General features: G+C 43.4%; 1 protein-coding gene across 2 annotated transcripts in view; it reads right to left on the bottom strand.

Annotated features, from left to right (window-relative positions):
• Positions 1-333: 333 nt before the first annotated feature.
• LHPP (phospholysine phosphohistidine inorganic pyrophosphate phosphatase) overlaps positions 334-16,614 on the bottom strand; it is a 170,824-nt gene continuing 154,543 nt past the window's right edge. For both annotated transcript variants that reach the window (XM_087725949.1, XM_087725950.1), the window contains one exon: positions 334-644. In XM_087725949.1, coding sequence (XP_087582075.1) covers positions 548-644 — 97 coding nt within the window. In that variant the 3' untranslated portion in view covers positions 334-547. The remainder of the gene's footprint in view (positions 645-16,614) is intronic.

Below are 16,614 nucleotides of genomic sequence, written 5' to 3'. Positions count from 1 at the left end.
TGGCCTGCAATACTGCACCCTAACCACTGCACCACCTCGGCTCATTGATGTGGACCTCAATGAAATTGAGTTTGACACCCCTGCCTATAGGGTTCTTTTTTGCAAGAAATAAGTATATATACACATCATGTATTATGTGTTTCTTTTAATGTTGTACGCCGCCCTGGGTCCTTGGGAGAAGGGCGGCATATAAATCTAATAAACCTAAACTTAAACCTAATGATAAAAAATGGCCAACACAAAAAACAGTTCACATGGCACAGAGGTTTATTCAGTTATGTGTTACAGGATCCCCAAATCAGACAAACAAAATTCAAATGATTTCTATTACTTTGGGGATTTTTTTGTGTGGTTAATACAGTACATCACTTTAGCTGGATACAATGGCAAATTAAACTAGACTGCTGGAGGCATCTATGTGGGACTGTAAATAGCTTCCCAATTAGTCCGTAAACAATGGAGGAAGGCTTGAACATTGCTAGAAATGTTGCAGCTATGCCAAAGATCTCACATTAACATCTGCCTAGAATGGACTCCTGCAGCATTTTTATTTAGGCAAATACTTGAGAATTGTATCGACAGCTTCTGCCAGGTTGTTCACATAAAGGTCGGCTTTGACTTCTGGATGCTGCTCATCACAAGGTCTGCAAAGGGGGATAAAAGCACAAAACAGCGAGAGGGTGAATTGGGGCACGTAAACAATAGCGAGTTACACAATTTCATTTCCGCGGAGTTCTAATTTCCTAGTGTTACTTCACACGGTGCCTTCTGTCTCTTTTAGCCATGAGTCAATGTTTAAACAAAGATGTAATGAACATGGCCCACAGCAAATTTTGAACTTTATCTCCCCCCCCCACTCCCACCCCAGCTTTGTGATGTGTTTGTCCGTGCACTTATTGTAGGGGTTGCTTACCCCTAGAGCCGAGGTGGCGCAGTGGTTAAATGCAGCACTGCAGGCTACTTGGGTAAAATGGTGGGTAAAATGAGGACCCGGATTGTTGTTGTGGGCAATATGCTGATTCTGTAAACTGCTTAGAGAGGGCTGAAAGCCCTATGAAGCGGTATATAAGTCTAACTGCTATTGCTATTGCTATTGCTTGTACGGACATGGTTTTGAGCAGGATTAGGCAAATACCAGCCCTGAATTCCCTTTTTTTTTTTTTTTCTTTTTGCAATCCCTGGAACCACTTCAGAGGTGGGTTCCTACCAGTTCGCACCTATTCAGTAGAACCGGTTCGTCAAATCTACCGAACCGGTTAGAAGAGGCTCCACCAGTGGACCCGGAAATCAGGCCACACCTACAGAAGAGGTTCCAAAATTTTTTGAAACCCACCACTGGTCCTTGGATATGATTATTCTATGCTATCATGCTCATATTTATAAAACTCAGTGCCTCTGTCAAAGGTAAGGATGACTCCTGCGTTTGTGGTGCAATCAGAACATTGCGTGTGTTGAAGTTGTTTTAACGCAAACCAAAGATGCCTTTTAAAAAACAAGTTGACATCATATTCTTATGCATGCCAGTGCTGTGTGTGAGGTAATTTAAGGTGGTTCTGACAAGGGTCGTCGGCATCTTCATATCCAGTCACATGGGCGGCAAGCCACTCCCATCCGGTCACATGGCCGGCAAGCCACTCTCACAAAGGAGGCCACACTCACAGAGTAGGTTCGAACTATTTTTGAAACCCACCACTGAACCACTTCCAAACACATCACCCACATGTTGGCAGTGCAAGTCCTAACAATCTGTAGTGGGCTTTTCCTACCATTATGGGACAGTAAACCACAAACATTGTTCAAAGAATCCCTGAAATTCCTACATGTTATATTTTACATTTAAACTGTAAAACTCAGTGTCTATAAAATCAGGCCATCATTCACCTTAATAGGACTTAAATAGGAGTCCTGCCCCCTTTGTGTCATCAATCTGGTCACTGACACCTTCTTTCTTCTTACCAAAACCAATAAACTATGAACCACATCTACAAATGGACTGTTCTGTTCTATGACAAAGGAGACACTAATTAATCCTATCCACTAAGTTGTTGTGACCTCTACTGCAATGTGCTCTACATGGGGCAGCCCTTGAAGAGTATTCGGAGACTTCAGCTTGTCCAGAATGCAGCCGCGCGAGCGATTGTGGGTGTACCTCGGTTCACCCACGTAACACCTATCCTCCGCGAGCTGCACTGGCTGCCTGTTGGTCTTCGGATACACTTCAAGGCGCTAGTCGTCACTTATAAAGCCCTTCATGGTATTGGACCTGGGTACTTGAGAGACCGCCTGCTTACCTCCAATAGACCCCACAGATTAGGCCTCCTCCGAATTCCATCCGCCGGCCAATGCCGACTGGCGACTACCCGGAGGAGGGCCTTCTCTGTGGCTGCTCCGACCCTCTGGAACGAGCTCCCCATGGAGATTCGAACCCTCACCACCCTCCAGGCCTTCCGCAAAGCCCTTAAAACCTGGCTGTTCTGACAGGCCTGGGACTAAAGAGTTTTTGCCCCCCTTCTCGAATGGTATGGTTGTTGTGTGTTTTTAAATTTTGTATTGTTATGCTTCGTCTTTTTATCCCCCTGTTTGTACCCCCTTCCCTGATTGAATTGTGAGCAGCCCTGAGTCCCCTTCGGGGAAAAGGGCGGCATATAAATGCAATCAATCAATCAATCAATCAATCAATTTATGTAATTTTATGTTAAGTTAATTTACCCACAAAATACCCACAAATTTTAAGGTTTGAACATGTTGTTCAGTGCCAGTGATGAAGTTACAAAAACAAACACCCATCCTTCTTAATACTTAGGAAATTAAAGGAGGATCCCACTTCTACTCACATTATAATTATTGAATGGGTCATGGTTAGTATGCAGAGTAACTTGCCAAATGCTCCCTTTAGTAATTACACTAAATCACTTCTTGTTAAGCACTGCAAAATGGTGATCAATTTCACATATATTTTATTCGTAACATCTTGAAATAAGGGCTAGTCCCATAGTCCCGTATAACATGATATCTGGGTTTCAAATAGCGTCCTCAATAAAGTAAGAATGCAAGGCAAGAGATTCCTCAAAACACCAAGAAGAGCCATGTTGGCACAATTGGGAAGACCCGAATCTGAAAGCCTCCAGGTTTCCCCCATCTAGTTGTAAGTTCAAGACCCTGCCCCAGCCCCCACAAGTCCATCACTTGGTCCAATCCAATGAAAATTCCTCCCATCCCCATCCGTCCAGGTATAGGGACAAGGCGACCTTGATTTTCTGAGAAGGAATGTTGTTTTGGCTACATATCTCTCAAGCTCCATACCATCCAGTGATGGGTTTCAAAAATTGTTGGAACCTACTCTCTGACCAGATGGGAGTGGCTTGCTACTCATGTGACTGAATAGGAGTGGCTTGCCGCCCATGTGACGGGATATGAAATTATGAATTAGTACTTAGGTCGGTCCAAGTAGCTATTCAGAAACTCTGGCATTGAAGCATGCAAATCTTAAAGCTATCAAGTTACAAGATCCTTGCCAGTGGTGGGTTTCAAAAAAATTTGGAACCTCTTCTGTAGGTGTGGCCTGCTTTCCGGGTCCACTGGTAGAACCTCTTCTAACCGGTTCGGTAGATTTGACGAACCGGTTCTACCGAATAGGTGCGAACTGGTAGGAACCCACCTCTGATACCGTCCCTCCTCCCACGTTCCCATAGTTACTACGTTTGAATATGTGGCAGGCTTGAGGCCCTATACCCTCAGGCTTCCAAGCCTGACACACGATTTATTAACGTTCAAATTGGCTGCCAGTTTGTTCTAAATACTTCCTGATTCCTTTAACTCATGACCTATGAATACACAGTAATATTTCCTCTAATGTGAGTTCTAATGGGAAGGTCTCTTTTACATCATCTATTGGCTTAGGGAGTCTGACTTTTGGTATATTTTATATATTTTGATTGCAGATTTGACTGCAGCTGCAGTCTTCAATGAGCTTCTTTTTGGAATGATCCAAGGTGATACCTTGAAGTGATATTTTGGAATGAAGGTGATATCTTGAGATATCTTAAGACCAGGGGTGGGTTTCTCGCCCCGTTCCAACCGGTTCGGTTGGAATGGGGCCGGTGGCGTCCTCGTGCACGCGCGCGGTGCATGCATGCGTACTAGCATCTGTGCGATGCTCCAGCTGCTCCTGGAGGATCACGCAGGCGCTGTATGCGTCCTGCGCATGCGTGGAAGCGCAGAACTCGTCAAAACGGGGTAAGGAGCGCGGGCGGCAGGTGGGCCCTTCGCCGTTCCCGGAAGTTACTTACTTCCGGGTTCGCCGACCAACCGGTTCGCAGGGACCGCTGCGAACTGGTTGAAACCCACCCCTGCTTAAGACCATCTGATGAAATCATCTTGGTTCTCTGGGCTTCAAAGACAGGAATCAGAATCAGTGCAGCTTCAGCCACTGGTTCTATTTTTATTCAACCAGTTTAAAACTCAAGGTTTTATTTATTTCTCAACCGGTGAAGATAAAGCTATTAATGACTGATTTTCAGGATTCAACACACTTGTCATCACAAATCATATATTTGATTCGGGGCGAGGCTTCCGGGGAGTTTTCCCTTTTGATAATGCTGTGAAATTATCTTTGTTCCTCAAATGGATGAAAGTCCTCATTTATACTGTTTAGACTGACTCTTCACTGTTAGTCCACTGATCAAACATCTCTAACTTGCCACACAGTCAGTGTATGAGATTAAAACTTTCTTCTATTTATTCAGAGAATTTCACTTTTGTGAAAACTGAATTGAATTGAATTGAATTTATTGCATTTATATGCCACCCTTTTCCCCGAAGGGGACTCAGGGCGGCTCACAATCCAAGTCAGGGAAGGGGGTACAGATAAGAGATAAAAAAGACGAACAGAACAATACACAATTTAAAAGCACACAACAACCATACCATTCGAGGGGGGGGGGCAAAAGCTCTTTAGCCCCAGGCCTGTCGGAACAGCCAGGTTTTAAGGGCTCTGCGGAAGGCCTGGAGGGTGGTGAGGGTTCGAATCTCCACGGGGAGCTCGTTCCAGAGGGTCGGAGCAGCCACAGAGAAGGCTCTCCTCCGGGTGGTCGCCAGTCAGCATTGGCCAGCGGATGGAATTCGGAGGAGGCCTAATCTGTGGGATCTGATCGGTCTATTGGAGGTAATTGGCAGCAGGCGGTCTCTCAAGTACCCAGGTCACTATAGAACACAACACTATAGAAGAATTTAAAAAACAACCACCAGAAATCGATAGGATAATGAAATGTCCAAGTAGTGATGTAGTCATTAGCAATAATTAAAAAAATAAAACGATTAAGTGGTACTTATAATAAGGTTGCTTTTTATTATTTATGTATTTATTTATTTAGCTGCCTATTCACACACGGTGACTCAAGTCAGCTTCTAAGAATATAAAAACATCATACAAAAACAATAAAACTAATAAAAGAATCGTATATAATAAAATAACCCCCCCCCTTCAGGTGACAACACATCACACAAGCCATTTAATGGGCTCCTTCCCACTCTGGGTTCCCCAGGCCCGCTGGCAGAACCAGGTCTTCAGGGCCTTCTGGAAGAGTGTCAGAGTGGGGCCCATTCTAATCTCTGGGGGAATGATGTTGCAGAGAGAGGGAGCCAAAATTCGTTCTTGAACTTCTGGTTGGGCCGCTTTTCACCTTCCCCAGGCTCTGGAGGCTTTCCTGAAGCCTGGGGTGGGGGGGAATCAGCCCAATGGCCCAACCGGAAGTTTGGGAACAAACTTCCGGTTGGCCCTGTTTTTCACCCTCCCCAGGCTCTGGAGGCTTTCCTGAAGCCTGGGGTGGGGGGGAAGCAGCCCAATGGCCCAACCGGAAGTTTGGGAACAAACTTCCGGTTGGCCCTGTTTTTCACCCTCCCCAGGCTCTGGAGGCTTTCCTGAAGCCTGGGGTGGGGGGGAAGCAGCCCAATGGCCCAACCGGAAGTTTGGGAACAAACTTCCGGTTGGCCCTGTTTTTCACCCTCCCCAGGCTCTGGAGGCTTTCCTGAAGCCTAGGGAGGGGGAAAAACAGATCCAACGGGCAAACCAGAAGTTTGTTCCTGAACTTCCAGTTGTGGACCACTTTTTGACTTCCCCCAGCCCTCCCCCGACCCTCTGGGGAGGCCATTTCTGCCCTCCCCAGGCTTCAGGAAAGCCTCCGTAGCCTGGGGAGGGTGAAAACTCCCCCCGCAGGGGCGCATGTGCAGGGGGAGCGTGCACGCATGTACAGGCAGTGGTGGTTGTGCATACATGCACATGGATGGGAATGTGCATGCATGCAATAGCGCACATGTGCGATTTTGGCACACCTTCAGAAAAAGGTTAGCCATCATTGTCCTAGGGGATGGGACCCACAACAATTCTTGACTCCTTGCTCTGGTGGGTTAAGTAGATGTGACCAGCAAGAGATGGTCTCTCAGATAACCTAGTCCTAAGTCATGAAGGGCTTTAAAGGTGACAACCAGCCCCTTGAATTGCACCCAGAAGCAAATCGGCAACCAATGCAGAGCCGAGGTGGCGCAGTGGTTAGGGTGCAGTACTGCAGGCCACTTCAGCTGACTGTTATCTGCAGTTCGGCGGTTCAAATCTCACCGGCTCAAGGTTGACTCAGCCTTCCATCCTTCTGAGGTGGGTAAAATGAGGACCCAGACTGTGGGGGGCGATATGCTGACTCTGTAAACCGCTTAGAGAGGGCTGAAAGCCCTATGAAGCGGTATATAAGTCTAACTGCTATTGCTATTGCAGGCGAGGTGATACATGTAGACAGTAAGGTGTGCACTAAACCATTTGGGACGCTGCATTTTGTATCAACTGGAGCTTCCGGATGCTCTTCAAGTGCTGCTCCTTGATGCTCTTTTTTCATATTCTTTGTAGAAACAAGGAATACAGAGACTAATGACAGCGTCACAAATAAGGCAAGAGTCTTTAAAAAAAAAAACACTATGTTGCTTCCAAACTCTGGAGGGTAGTCCCTTTGTAGCTTTGATAACTGAAAAATTATCCTGAGAAATTATTATAGCAATAGCAATAGCATTTAGACTTATATACCGCTTCATAGGGCTTTCAGCCCTCTCTAAGCGGTTTACAGAGTCAGCATATTGCCCCCAACAACAATCCGGGTCCTCATTTTACCCACCTCGGAAGGATGGAAGGCTGAGTCAACCTTGAGCCGGTGAGATTAGAACAGCCGAACTGCAGAACTGCAGTCAGCTGAAGTAGCCTGCAGTGCTGCATTTAACCACTGCGCCACCTTGGCTCTGTTCCATAATGTTCTGTTCTGTTATCCATAATAACAGAAATGCTTTACTCTGCAATTTAAAAGCATTTAGGGTGTTAAAACTTAAAACAAGCCTCTCGAATTAAGGCTGTGAAAAAGCTTGTAACTAGTGCTAGACTTCCAATATAGAATTGATGCAGTTATTTATACTATGTCCAGTTTGGCAAACCCAGACCTGTTCTTTGGGTAAATAGAAATATATAGTTGTAAAATCTCTCCAGTCACTCACTGTGCCCAAGGCCACATGAGTAATGGAATATAACAGCTTGTTTATAGGCAGATCAGAAGTGGGTTGCAAATTACGGCGCTATCGGTTCATTCGTGCTTTCATGTGCACACACTACGCTTCTGCACATATGCAGGTGGATGGGCGGAGACTCCCGCTGCTGCCACTTCCGGTTCACCCGATCCGGGCCAAACCAGGAGCAACCCACTTCTGGGGCAGATCCATCTCTTTAATGGTTACCCATTAGTCTCCGGATCCGCTTCAAGGCGCTGGTCGTTACCTATAAAGCCCTTCATGGCATCGGACCTGGGTACCTGAGAGACCGCCTCCTGCCGATCACCTCCCATAGGCCGATTAGATCACACAGGTTAGGTCTCCTCCGGATTCCATCTGCCAGCCAATGTCGGCTGGCAATTCCCCGGGGGAGAACCTTCTCTGTTGCAGCTCCAGCCCTCTGGAACGATCTCCCTGTGGAGATCCGGACCCTTACTACCCTCCTGGCCTTCCGCAAAGCCGTTAAGTCCTGGCTGCTCCAGCAGGCCGGGGGGCTCTCGAAATATCCAGCCCCTCGGAAATTGTGACTGTTGTATATTTTAATATGTTGTTTGTGTATTATCCCCCCTCCCTTGTTTTATTGTAAGCCGCCCGGAGTCCTTCGGGAGTGGGCGGCATACAAATCAATAAAACTCTAACTCTAACTCTTTTAATCTGCTGATTGTGGTACTGAAAACCACTTGGCTCTGATTCGACACTTTCCCTATTCTTTCTAATCCTGTTTTGTTCTATGTTTTTAAATCTGTAATTTCTGCAAGAAAGGATTGTTTCACTTATGATATTTGTAAGCTATATTTTCAGATGAGGAATGGTGTAAAATGCATCCTTTAATGCAGAAAATTAAAGCTTTCAGTGTATGCATTACACGCCCATCATTTTCTGGGTTTGTACACTGTAATTATAAACAGTGCTGTCTTTCTTTATTAAAGCAGTAACTTCAGAGTTAGTGCATTACAGCAGATAATCATATCCTAATATCTCGTAACCTTGAGCTTAGAAATTTTTATTATTGTTGATACATCAGACCATCTGGTAATCTGCTGTTTATTTTGCAGTTTCCTTTGTAGAGCTCAAAAATAAAGTCCAATGTTCAAAGGAATGTGTTTTCTTTCCTTTTCACACATGAGCATTTAGTGAGATGCCAGAATCTATGAGCAAATGCTTCTTATGGTAATGAATTTCACTTTTTAATAGACAAGAAAACCATTGCTGACACATGGAAAGTTTCATTTCACAGGATAAATTCAAGCCTTGACGCTGATTTGGAAAATATTTCATATTTTCCCAATACAATTTTCAAATTGTATTTTTTTTTTACAATTAATTTTGAGCATATGTGCACACATTTTTCAATAGGGCCGCTTAGCCGAGGAGCAAATTTAATATAAGAATTGAAAAAATAATATTTCAATTTAATAAGCTGTTAAGGACATTGCCTATTAAATCAAAGTGTATTAGAGGAATATGGACTTTCAAGAGAGTTAATAAGACACAGGATTCATTGATTATTTATTTATTTATTATTTGTTTGTTTGTTTGTTTATTTATTATTTATTTGTTTGTTTGTTTAGCAGTGAAAGATTTCAAGCCAAATCAATGAAATATTATTGTATTGTATTGTACTGTATTTGGTTTATTTGTATGCCGCCCTTCTCCAGGAGGGACTCAGGACGGTGAGCAACTCAGGGGGGAAAGGGGACATAAACACAATACACATAATTAAAATACACGAAAATCACACAGCCATACCAGTCGAGAGGGGAGGGGAACTCATCAACCCCAGGCCTGCCAGCACAGCCAGGTTTTGACGGCTTTCCGGAAGGCCTGGAGAGAGGTGAGGGTCCGGATCTCCGCGGGGAGTTCATTCCAAAGGGCCAGAACTGCTACAGAGAAGGCCCTCCCCCGGGTAGTAGCCAGATGGCATTGGCTGGTGGACGGAACCCGGAGGAGGCCGACCCTGTGTGATCTAACGGGTCTTTGGGAGGTAATTGGCAGCAGGCGGTCTCTCAAGTACCCAGGTCCAATACCATGAAGGGCTTTATATGTTATGACTAGCACTTTGAAGCGTATCCGGAGACCGATCGGTAGCCAGTGCAGCTCGCGGAGGATAGGTGTAACGTGGGTGTACCGAGGTGCACCCACAATCGCTCGCGCGGCTGCATTCTGGACGAGTTGAAGTCTCCGAATACTCTTCAAAGGCTGCCCCATGTAGAGCGCCCCATTTAGCATTCTGCAGGAATGCTAGGTTGGAAATATGTGAAGAATTTCGACCATTGCAAAATGAAGAGTTACATGCTGGTATGCATTTGGCTAATGCGGACAAGGACAATTCTTTAATTCACTGTTAGATGATTTTGGAATATTGTGACTTTTATGTGGTCCAGGCCTATCTGCAGCAAGCCAAGATTTTCTCAAAATGACAACGGTGTGCCATGACATTACAATGCAAGTTATGCCCATTACATACTGTAAAATATGAAATATATTTGAATATAAGTAACTCGGGTTGGTAGTTAGGTTGTTGGTTTGAGCTCTGAGCTTGGCAATTTGGTTGCAAACGTTTCATCACCATTCAGGGAGACATCGTCAGTGTACTTTGAGTTGTGCTTGTCTGTCAGAGCACAACAACCAGCCAATCAAACAGCCCGAAATCAGACCATGACTCAGAAGTAGCCAAACAAACAACATCCACACTAATTTGCATCACATAAAAAGGTATTTAAAGGCCAGCGCTCGGACAGATGAGCAAAATTAAAAGCGCACTAACAAGGTCTCCTTGAATGGTGATGAAACGTTTGCAAACGAATTGCCAAGCTCGGAGCTCACGCCAACAGCCCATGCTGTAAAGTATCATCGTGACCCGTCAAAACCGCGGTCCACAAAAGCGCACTCGCCGAAAGCGCGCATTTGACGTCATCACAGCGCAACGAAAAAAATTAAAAATTTAAATAAAAATAAAATTAAAGCAAGGTGATTCACATAAAGGTAAGGGTTAGGTTTAGGTTTAGGGTTAGGGTTAGGTTAAGGGTTAGGTTTAGAGCGTTAGGGTTACGTTTAGCGTTAGGTTAAGGGTTAGCGTTAGGTTTAGGGTTAGGTTAAGGGTTAGGTTTAGGGTTAGATTTAGGGTTAGGTTAAGGGTTAGGTTTAGGGTTAGGTTTGGGGGGGTTAGGATAAGGTTTTCGCTTTATTTTTACATTTATCGATCACAGCGCGATGTTTTCGTCGCGCTGTGATGACGTCACGTACGCGCTTTCGTCGAGCGCGATTTTGTCGTCCGCGGTTTTGTGGTGGAACCAAGTATCATAATGCATGGTTCTTCTTTTGCTCATCTGCCCACATTGTGGTCAAGGTGGCGCAGTGGTTAAAATGCAGCACTGCAGGCTACTGCTAGATCAGCAGTTCAGCGGTTCAAATCTCACCGGCTCAGGGTTGACTCAGCCTTCCATCCTTCCGAGGTGGGTAAAATGAGGACCCAGATTGTTGGGGGCAATATGCTGACTCTCTGTAAACCGCTTAGAGAGGGCTGAAAGCCCTATGAAGCGGTATATAAGTCTACTGCTATTGCTATTGGTTAGCAGAAAAAAAGATAACTCTTGTTTTTAACATCCCTAGGCAATTACATATATCAACTCTGTATTAATTTAAATAGCATAATTGTGCCTTGTTGTTGATGACATCCAAGGTTTGTGAACCTAAAATGCTGGATCATCGGTAGTCTTCAACTCACAACAGTTCATTGAGCGACCATTCAAAATTATAACGGCACTGAAAAAAGTGACTGAGGACCACTTTTCAGGCTTACAACTGTTGCAGCATGATCACGTGATCAAAATTCAGATGCTAGGAAACTGACTTGTATTTATGACAGTTGCAGTGTCCCCGGATCATGTGATCACCTTTTGCGACCTCTGACAAGCAAAGTCAATGGGGAAGCCAGATTCACTTAACAACTGTGTTACTAACTTAACAACTGCAGGGATTCACTTAACAACTGCGGCAAGAAAGGTCATCAAATGGGGCAAAATTCATTTAAGAAATGTCTCGCTTAGCAACAGAAATGTGGGGTTCAATTGTGGTCTTAAGTCGAGGACTCCCTGTAGTTCCATTCATTTTCTGAAATATTTTTCTACACGAAGACCAACCTTTCCCTTCCCAATCTGATGTTTCCCAGATGTGTTGGCTCCAACTCCTATGCATCCTGCCCAGTGGTGGGTTTCAAAAATTGTTCGAACCTTCTCTGTGGGGGTGGCCTCCTTTGTGGGAGTGGCTTGCCGCCCATGTGACCGGATGGGAGTGGCTTGCCGCCCATGTGACTGGATATCAAGATGCCGACGACACTTGTCAGAACCACCTTAAATTACCTCACACACAGCACTGGCATGCATAAGAATATGATGTAAACTTGTTTTTTAAAAGGCCTCTTTGGTTTGCGTTAAAACAACTTCAACACACGCAATGTTCTGATTGCACCACAAACGCAGTAGTCATCCTTACCTTTCACAGAGGCACTGAGTTTTATAAATAGGAGCATGATAGTGCAGAATAATCATATCCAGGGGTGGGTTTCAAAAAATTTTGGAACCTCTTCTGTAGGTGTGGCCTGCTTTCCGGGTCCACTGGTGGAACCTCTTCTAACCTGTTTGGTAGATTTGACGAACCGGTTCTACCGAATAGGTGCGAACTGGTAGGAACCCATCTCTGATCTTCCCCAGATTGATCAACGCGTATATTGAAATTGTGGAGACTAAACTCCAACTCAAATGGATTGGAGGAAGTTGCCTCCATCCTAAATTTAGAGGGATAAATCTAAATGGAGTATAGTTATATTACACTTGTTGAAGTTCCACCAGGTGCTATGTCCTGAAACAACTAGCATCTTAAATTGCATCCAAAAGATAACTGGTAGGGTGTTTAAAAGTTATTAATAAAAATATGGAGACTTTTGTCTTGAGGCATCGGTCAGGTTTCTTTGCATCCAGAATATAAAGGAAAGAATGGAGGGCAACAAATAAAGATAATCCTAAAAACCTATTGCAAATTTGTCTTCCTCAACTCTCACTTGACATTAGCAGAAACTGCTTTTGGGGAGGGAGTTTCAAAAGAATGTCATTGTTTTAAAAATAATATATAATTATATTTATTATTAATGACGTTACTTAAGAAGGATTTGTATCTTAAAAGACAAGATACTTGAAATTAATTAAACAAGAGTCAATAAATGTACAAGCACATGCTATTGTATCTCTCTGAAGCAAGTTCCATCAGCCGAGGTGGCGCAGTGGTTGGAGTGCAGCACTGCAGGCTACTTCAGCTGACTGCAGTTCTGCAGTTCGGCTGTTCAAATCTCACCGGCTCAAGGTTGACTCAGCCTTCCATCCTTCCAAGGTGGGTAAAATGAGGACCCGGATTGTTGTTGGGGGGCGATATGCTGACTCTGTAAACCGCTTAGAGAGGGCTGAAAGCCCCATGAAGCGGTATATAAGTCTAACTGCTATTGCTATTGCTAATTAATATTGAGACCATTTACAGCCTCTGTCTGAATCAGTTACTGGTGATTGAAACCTCTATGAAGCGGTATATAAGTCTTAACTGCTATTGCTATTGCTATCATATATTCTACGCTGGAGCCAAGATTTAAGCATACACTCCTCCCAAATATCCTAATGTAAAATTAATAAATCAGTATTTTAAGCTGGGCTGATACTCCACAATTCTTTGGGTACATTGGATCAAAAAAAAAATATCTAAATGAATATAAATATGCATACACACTATATTACCAAAAGATGTAAAGGAATATATTGTAACAACAAACACAGAGTATTCACATACTGAACTGTGCCCCCTACAGCTTTGGTCTAAGAGATCTGTGAACTATGGCTGACTGTGATGTGGGAACTCAGATAATGACTTTGTTCACATCTCATGCTAAGCCATAAATCTTGTGGCAAGCATGCCCACGCAGACTAATTGATTCCATTTCCGAATAAGCCTGAATAACAAGTGATCCACCCTTGATTATCTTAATCTAGTCCCATGCACAAATACAGGACTCAGGAGTTGCCTGCGCAGAAGACACTGTCATACAAAGCCACGTTTTGTTTTGTTTTTAAAGTTTCAATAGTTTTGTTCTTTGACTTTCAGAGACATTAGCTGCAGCCACCCACCATTTTTCCATGGCTAGGATTGCATTATTTCTTCCGGGCCAAGAACCAAGTTCTTTTAAATGGAAGATTCTGTTTTACTGTAAATGTCAGCTTAATTTAAAGCACATAATCTGCTATTTGTTTCTTTTATGTGATTAAAAAAAAAAACGCGCTCTCTTTTAATTTCTAAATACTATCAAAAGGAGAGATGCAACGTACGATATTTAAAATGGCGACTACATTCAGCTAATGAAATTATTCCCTGCACAGTTTTAATAAGGAGGGAGGGAGTAAAATAAAGACATTAGAGCTCATCATGTAAAAAGCTCATCACATTAAGATTATTTATCATGGACAGACCAGATAACTGACCATAGATTTATATTTTTCTTCACTGCACAGGAAAGGACCAATCCGTAGCGGGAATCAGCGAACCCTGGCATAACGCGGGAATAACGCTGGGAAGAAGACTGTACATAATCAGGAAGGTAAAATAATTATTTCCATAAATAAATAGGTAAATTGAATAATGTCAGGAAACCCCAGTCTTTGTCTTGTGTTTCCTGCTACTGTTTTTTTCCAGCAAGTCTGCATGCTGATAAAATAAAAGAGCTGGCCAAGGAGATTTACCTCAGAGACCAACAAGTTTGCATTTTGATACAGGAACCTCGTGTTTTTTGCTCTCCTCTTCAATATCCTTGATGCCTGAAGATCATAGGTTGCAGTGGTGGGTTTCAAAAATTGTTGGAAACTACTCTGTGGGTGTGGCCTCCTTTGTGGGAGTGGCTTGCCGGCCATGTGACCGGATGGGAGTGGCTTGCTGCCCATGTGACCGGATATGAAATTTTGAATTACTTAGGTCGGTCCAAGTAGCTATTCAGAAACTCTGGCATTGAAGCATGCAAGTCTTAAAGCTGTCAAGTTACAAGATCCTTGCCAGTGGTGGGTTTCAAAAAATTTTGGAACCTCTTCTGTAGGTGTGGCCTGCTTTCCGGGTCCACTGGTGGAACCTCTTCTAACCAGTTCGGTAGATTTGATGAACCGGTTTTACCGAATAGGTGAGAACTGATAGGAACCCACCTCTGATAGGTTGGCACCAGAGGTGGGTTCCTACCAGTTCACACCTATTCAGTAGAACCGGTTCGTCAAATCTACTGAACCGGTTAGAAGAGGTTCCACCAGTGGACCCGGAAAGCAGGCCACACCTACAGAAGAGGTTCCAAAAATTTTTGAAACCCACCACTGGTCCTTGGATATGATTATTCTACACTATCTTGCTCATATTTATAAAACTCAGTGCCTCTGTGAAAGGTAAGGATGACTACTGTGTTTGTGATGCAATCAGAACATTGCGTGTGTTGAAGTTGTTTTAACGCAAACCAAAGATGCCTTTTAAAAAACAAGTTTACATCCTATTCTTATGCATGCCAGTGCTATGTGTGAGTAATTTAAGGTGGTTCTGACAACATCTTCATATCTGGTCACATTGGGTGGCAAGCCACTCCCACAAAGGAGGCCACACCCACAGAGTAGGTTCGAACAATTTTTGAAACCCACAACTGGTTGGCACTGTAAAATACTGCGTGTGCAAACTGAGGATGCTGGGTAGATTTGGCAGGAAGCATTAGAGAGAGAATTAGAGAGAACGGACTTGTCACCTTGCTCCAAGTCCTTTGTTTTGGTTCACAATTGTCAGATGACTATTAACAATACGAATAAATAATTAACAATATGGCTCCATCATATTCCTGATGAACAGAGAAGAAAGCTAACAAAGTGAAGATAAAGATCACTAGGGAAGAATTCCTGCGCAACTTTGGTGCGTAGAAAATGGAAGCATCGTATGATTTTTCAAAAGTGATTCTATTGTGCTGGAGCAAAGCCAGTTTCCTACAGCAACTACAATTTTCCATTATTCCAAAGCAATCCCATGTGCTACAGAATAAATACATACAACTTCATAGTGCAAACACCAACTTATCAAGTTCTTCTTTTCCTGTATCACCTTAGCATTGTTACTAAAAATACAGGCTCATGCCTCCACATTTAGAACGAAAATCCCATTAAATTTCATAGGATAAGAGCGCGTATTGAATCAAAATGAATAAAAATAGCGGGAAGCCTTCTGCTTTATGATAGCATTTAGGTTTCTAGTTTTTTTTTGCTTTTCCTCTGCCACCCAAGAGCAAATTTCAGTGATTTAATTAAAATAAAGTTTCAGAGCAGTGTTTCTCAGCCTTGGCATAAAGTTAGCTCCCAGAATTTCCTAGCCAGCATTGAGCTGGGGAGTTCTGGGAGCTGAAGTCCACACATCTCACAGTTGCCAAGGTTGAGAATCGTTGCAGAGTACGGTAAAATCTAGTATTAGAATGCTGGAGTTTTGTTAATGAGAATAAATAACTGCAGATAATTGCATTCATTTTACATGTATTCCACAATACACTTCTAAAGACAAATATGTGCAGTTAAGAAAGAGAAACGATAAACAAAACAAGGGAAGATAAGATTGAAAGCACTCATACTGTGAAAATGATCACTGGCTGTGCAACTGATTGAAAACCAGGGATATTTTTACAAATCTACTTTCTCAACCACTTCTGGCAGAGTGACTGCAGTCTGCTTTCTGGCGGGCAAGAATTATTGATGAAAATAAGACTCTAGTTCCAGTATAAACAAGTTTCACATTAAGCAGTTCTTCCAACTCTAATCTGCTTCTTATGTGCGTTAGGCATCTTAATTATATCAATGTCTGTCAACCATAACAATAGCTGTCCTTGATGCATCTCTGCTTTCTAAACACCTCTGGCTCTCAAAGATGAAATAAGAAGGCAGCAAATAGACAATGCATTAGCTAATCTACTGTCAACCATGTAATCAAGAACCCCTTGTT

The sequence above is a fragment of the Thamnophis sirtalis genome, unplaced genomic scaffold (assembly GCF_051295495.1).
Source record: "Thamnophis sirtalis isolate CommonGarterSnake01/CBP01778 unplaced genomic scaffold, rThaSir2_p1.2 scaffold_11, whole genome shotgun sequence".
NCBI classification, from domain to species: domain Eukaryota; kingdom Metazoa; phylum Chordata; class Lepidosauria; order Squamata; family Natricidae; genus Thamnophis; species Thamnophis sirtalis.
This window is presented reverse-complemented; position numbering and strand designations above follow the sequence as displayed.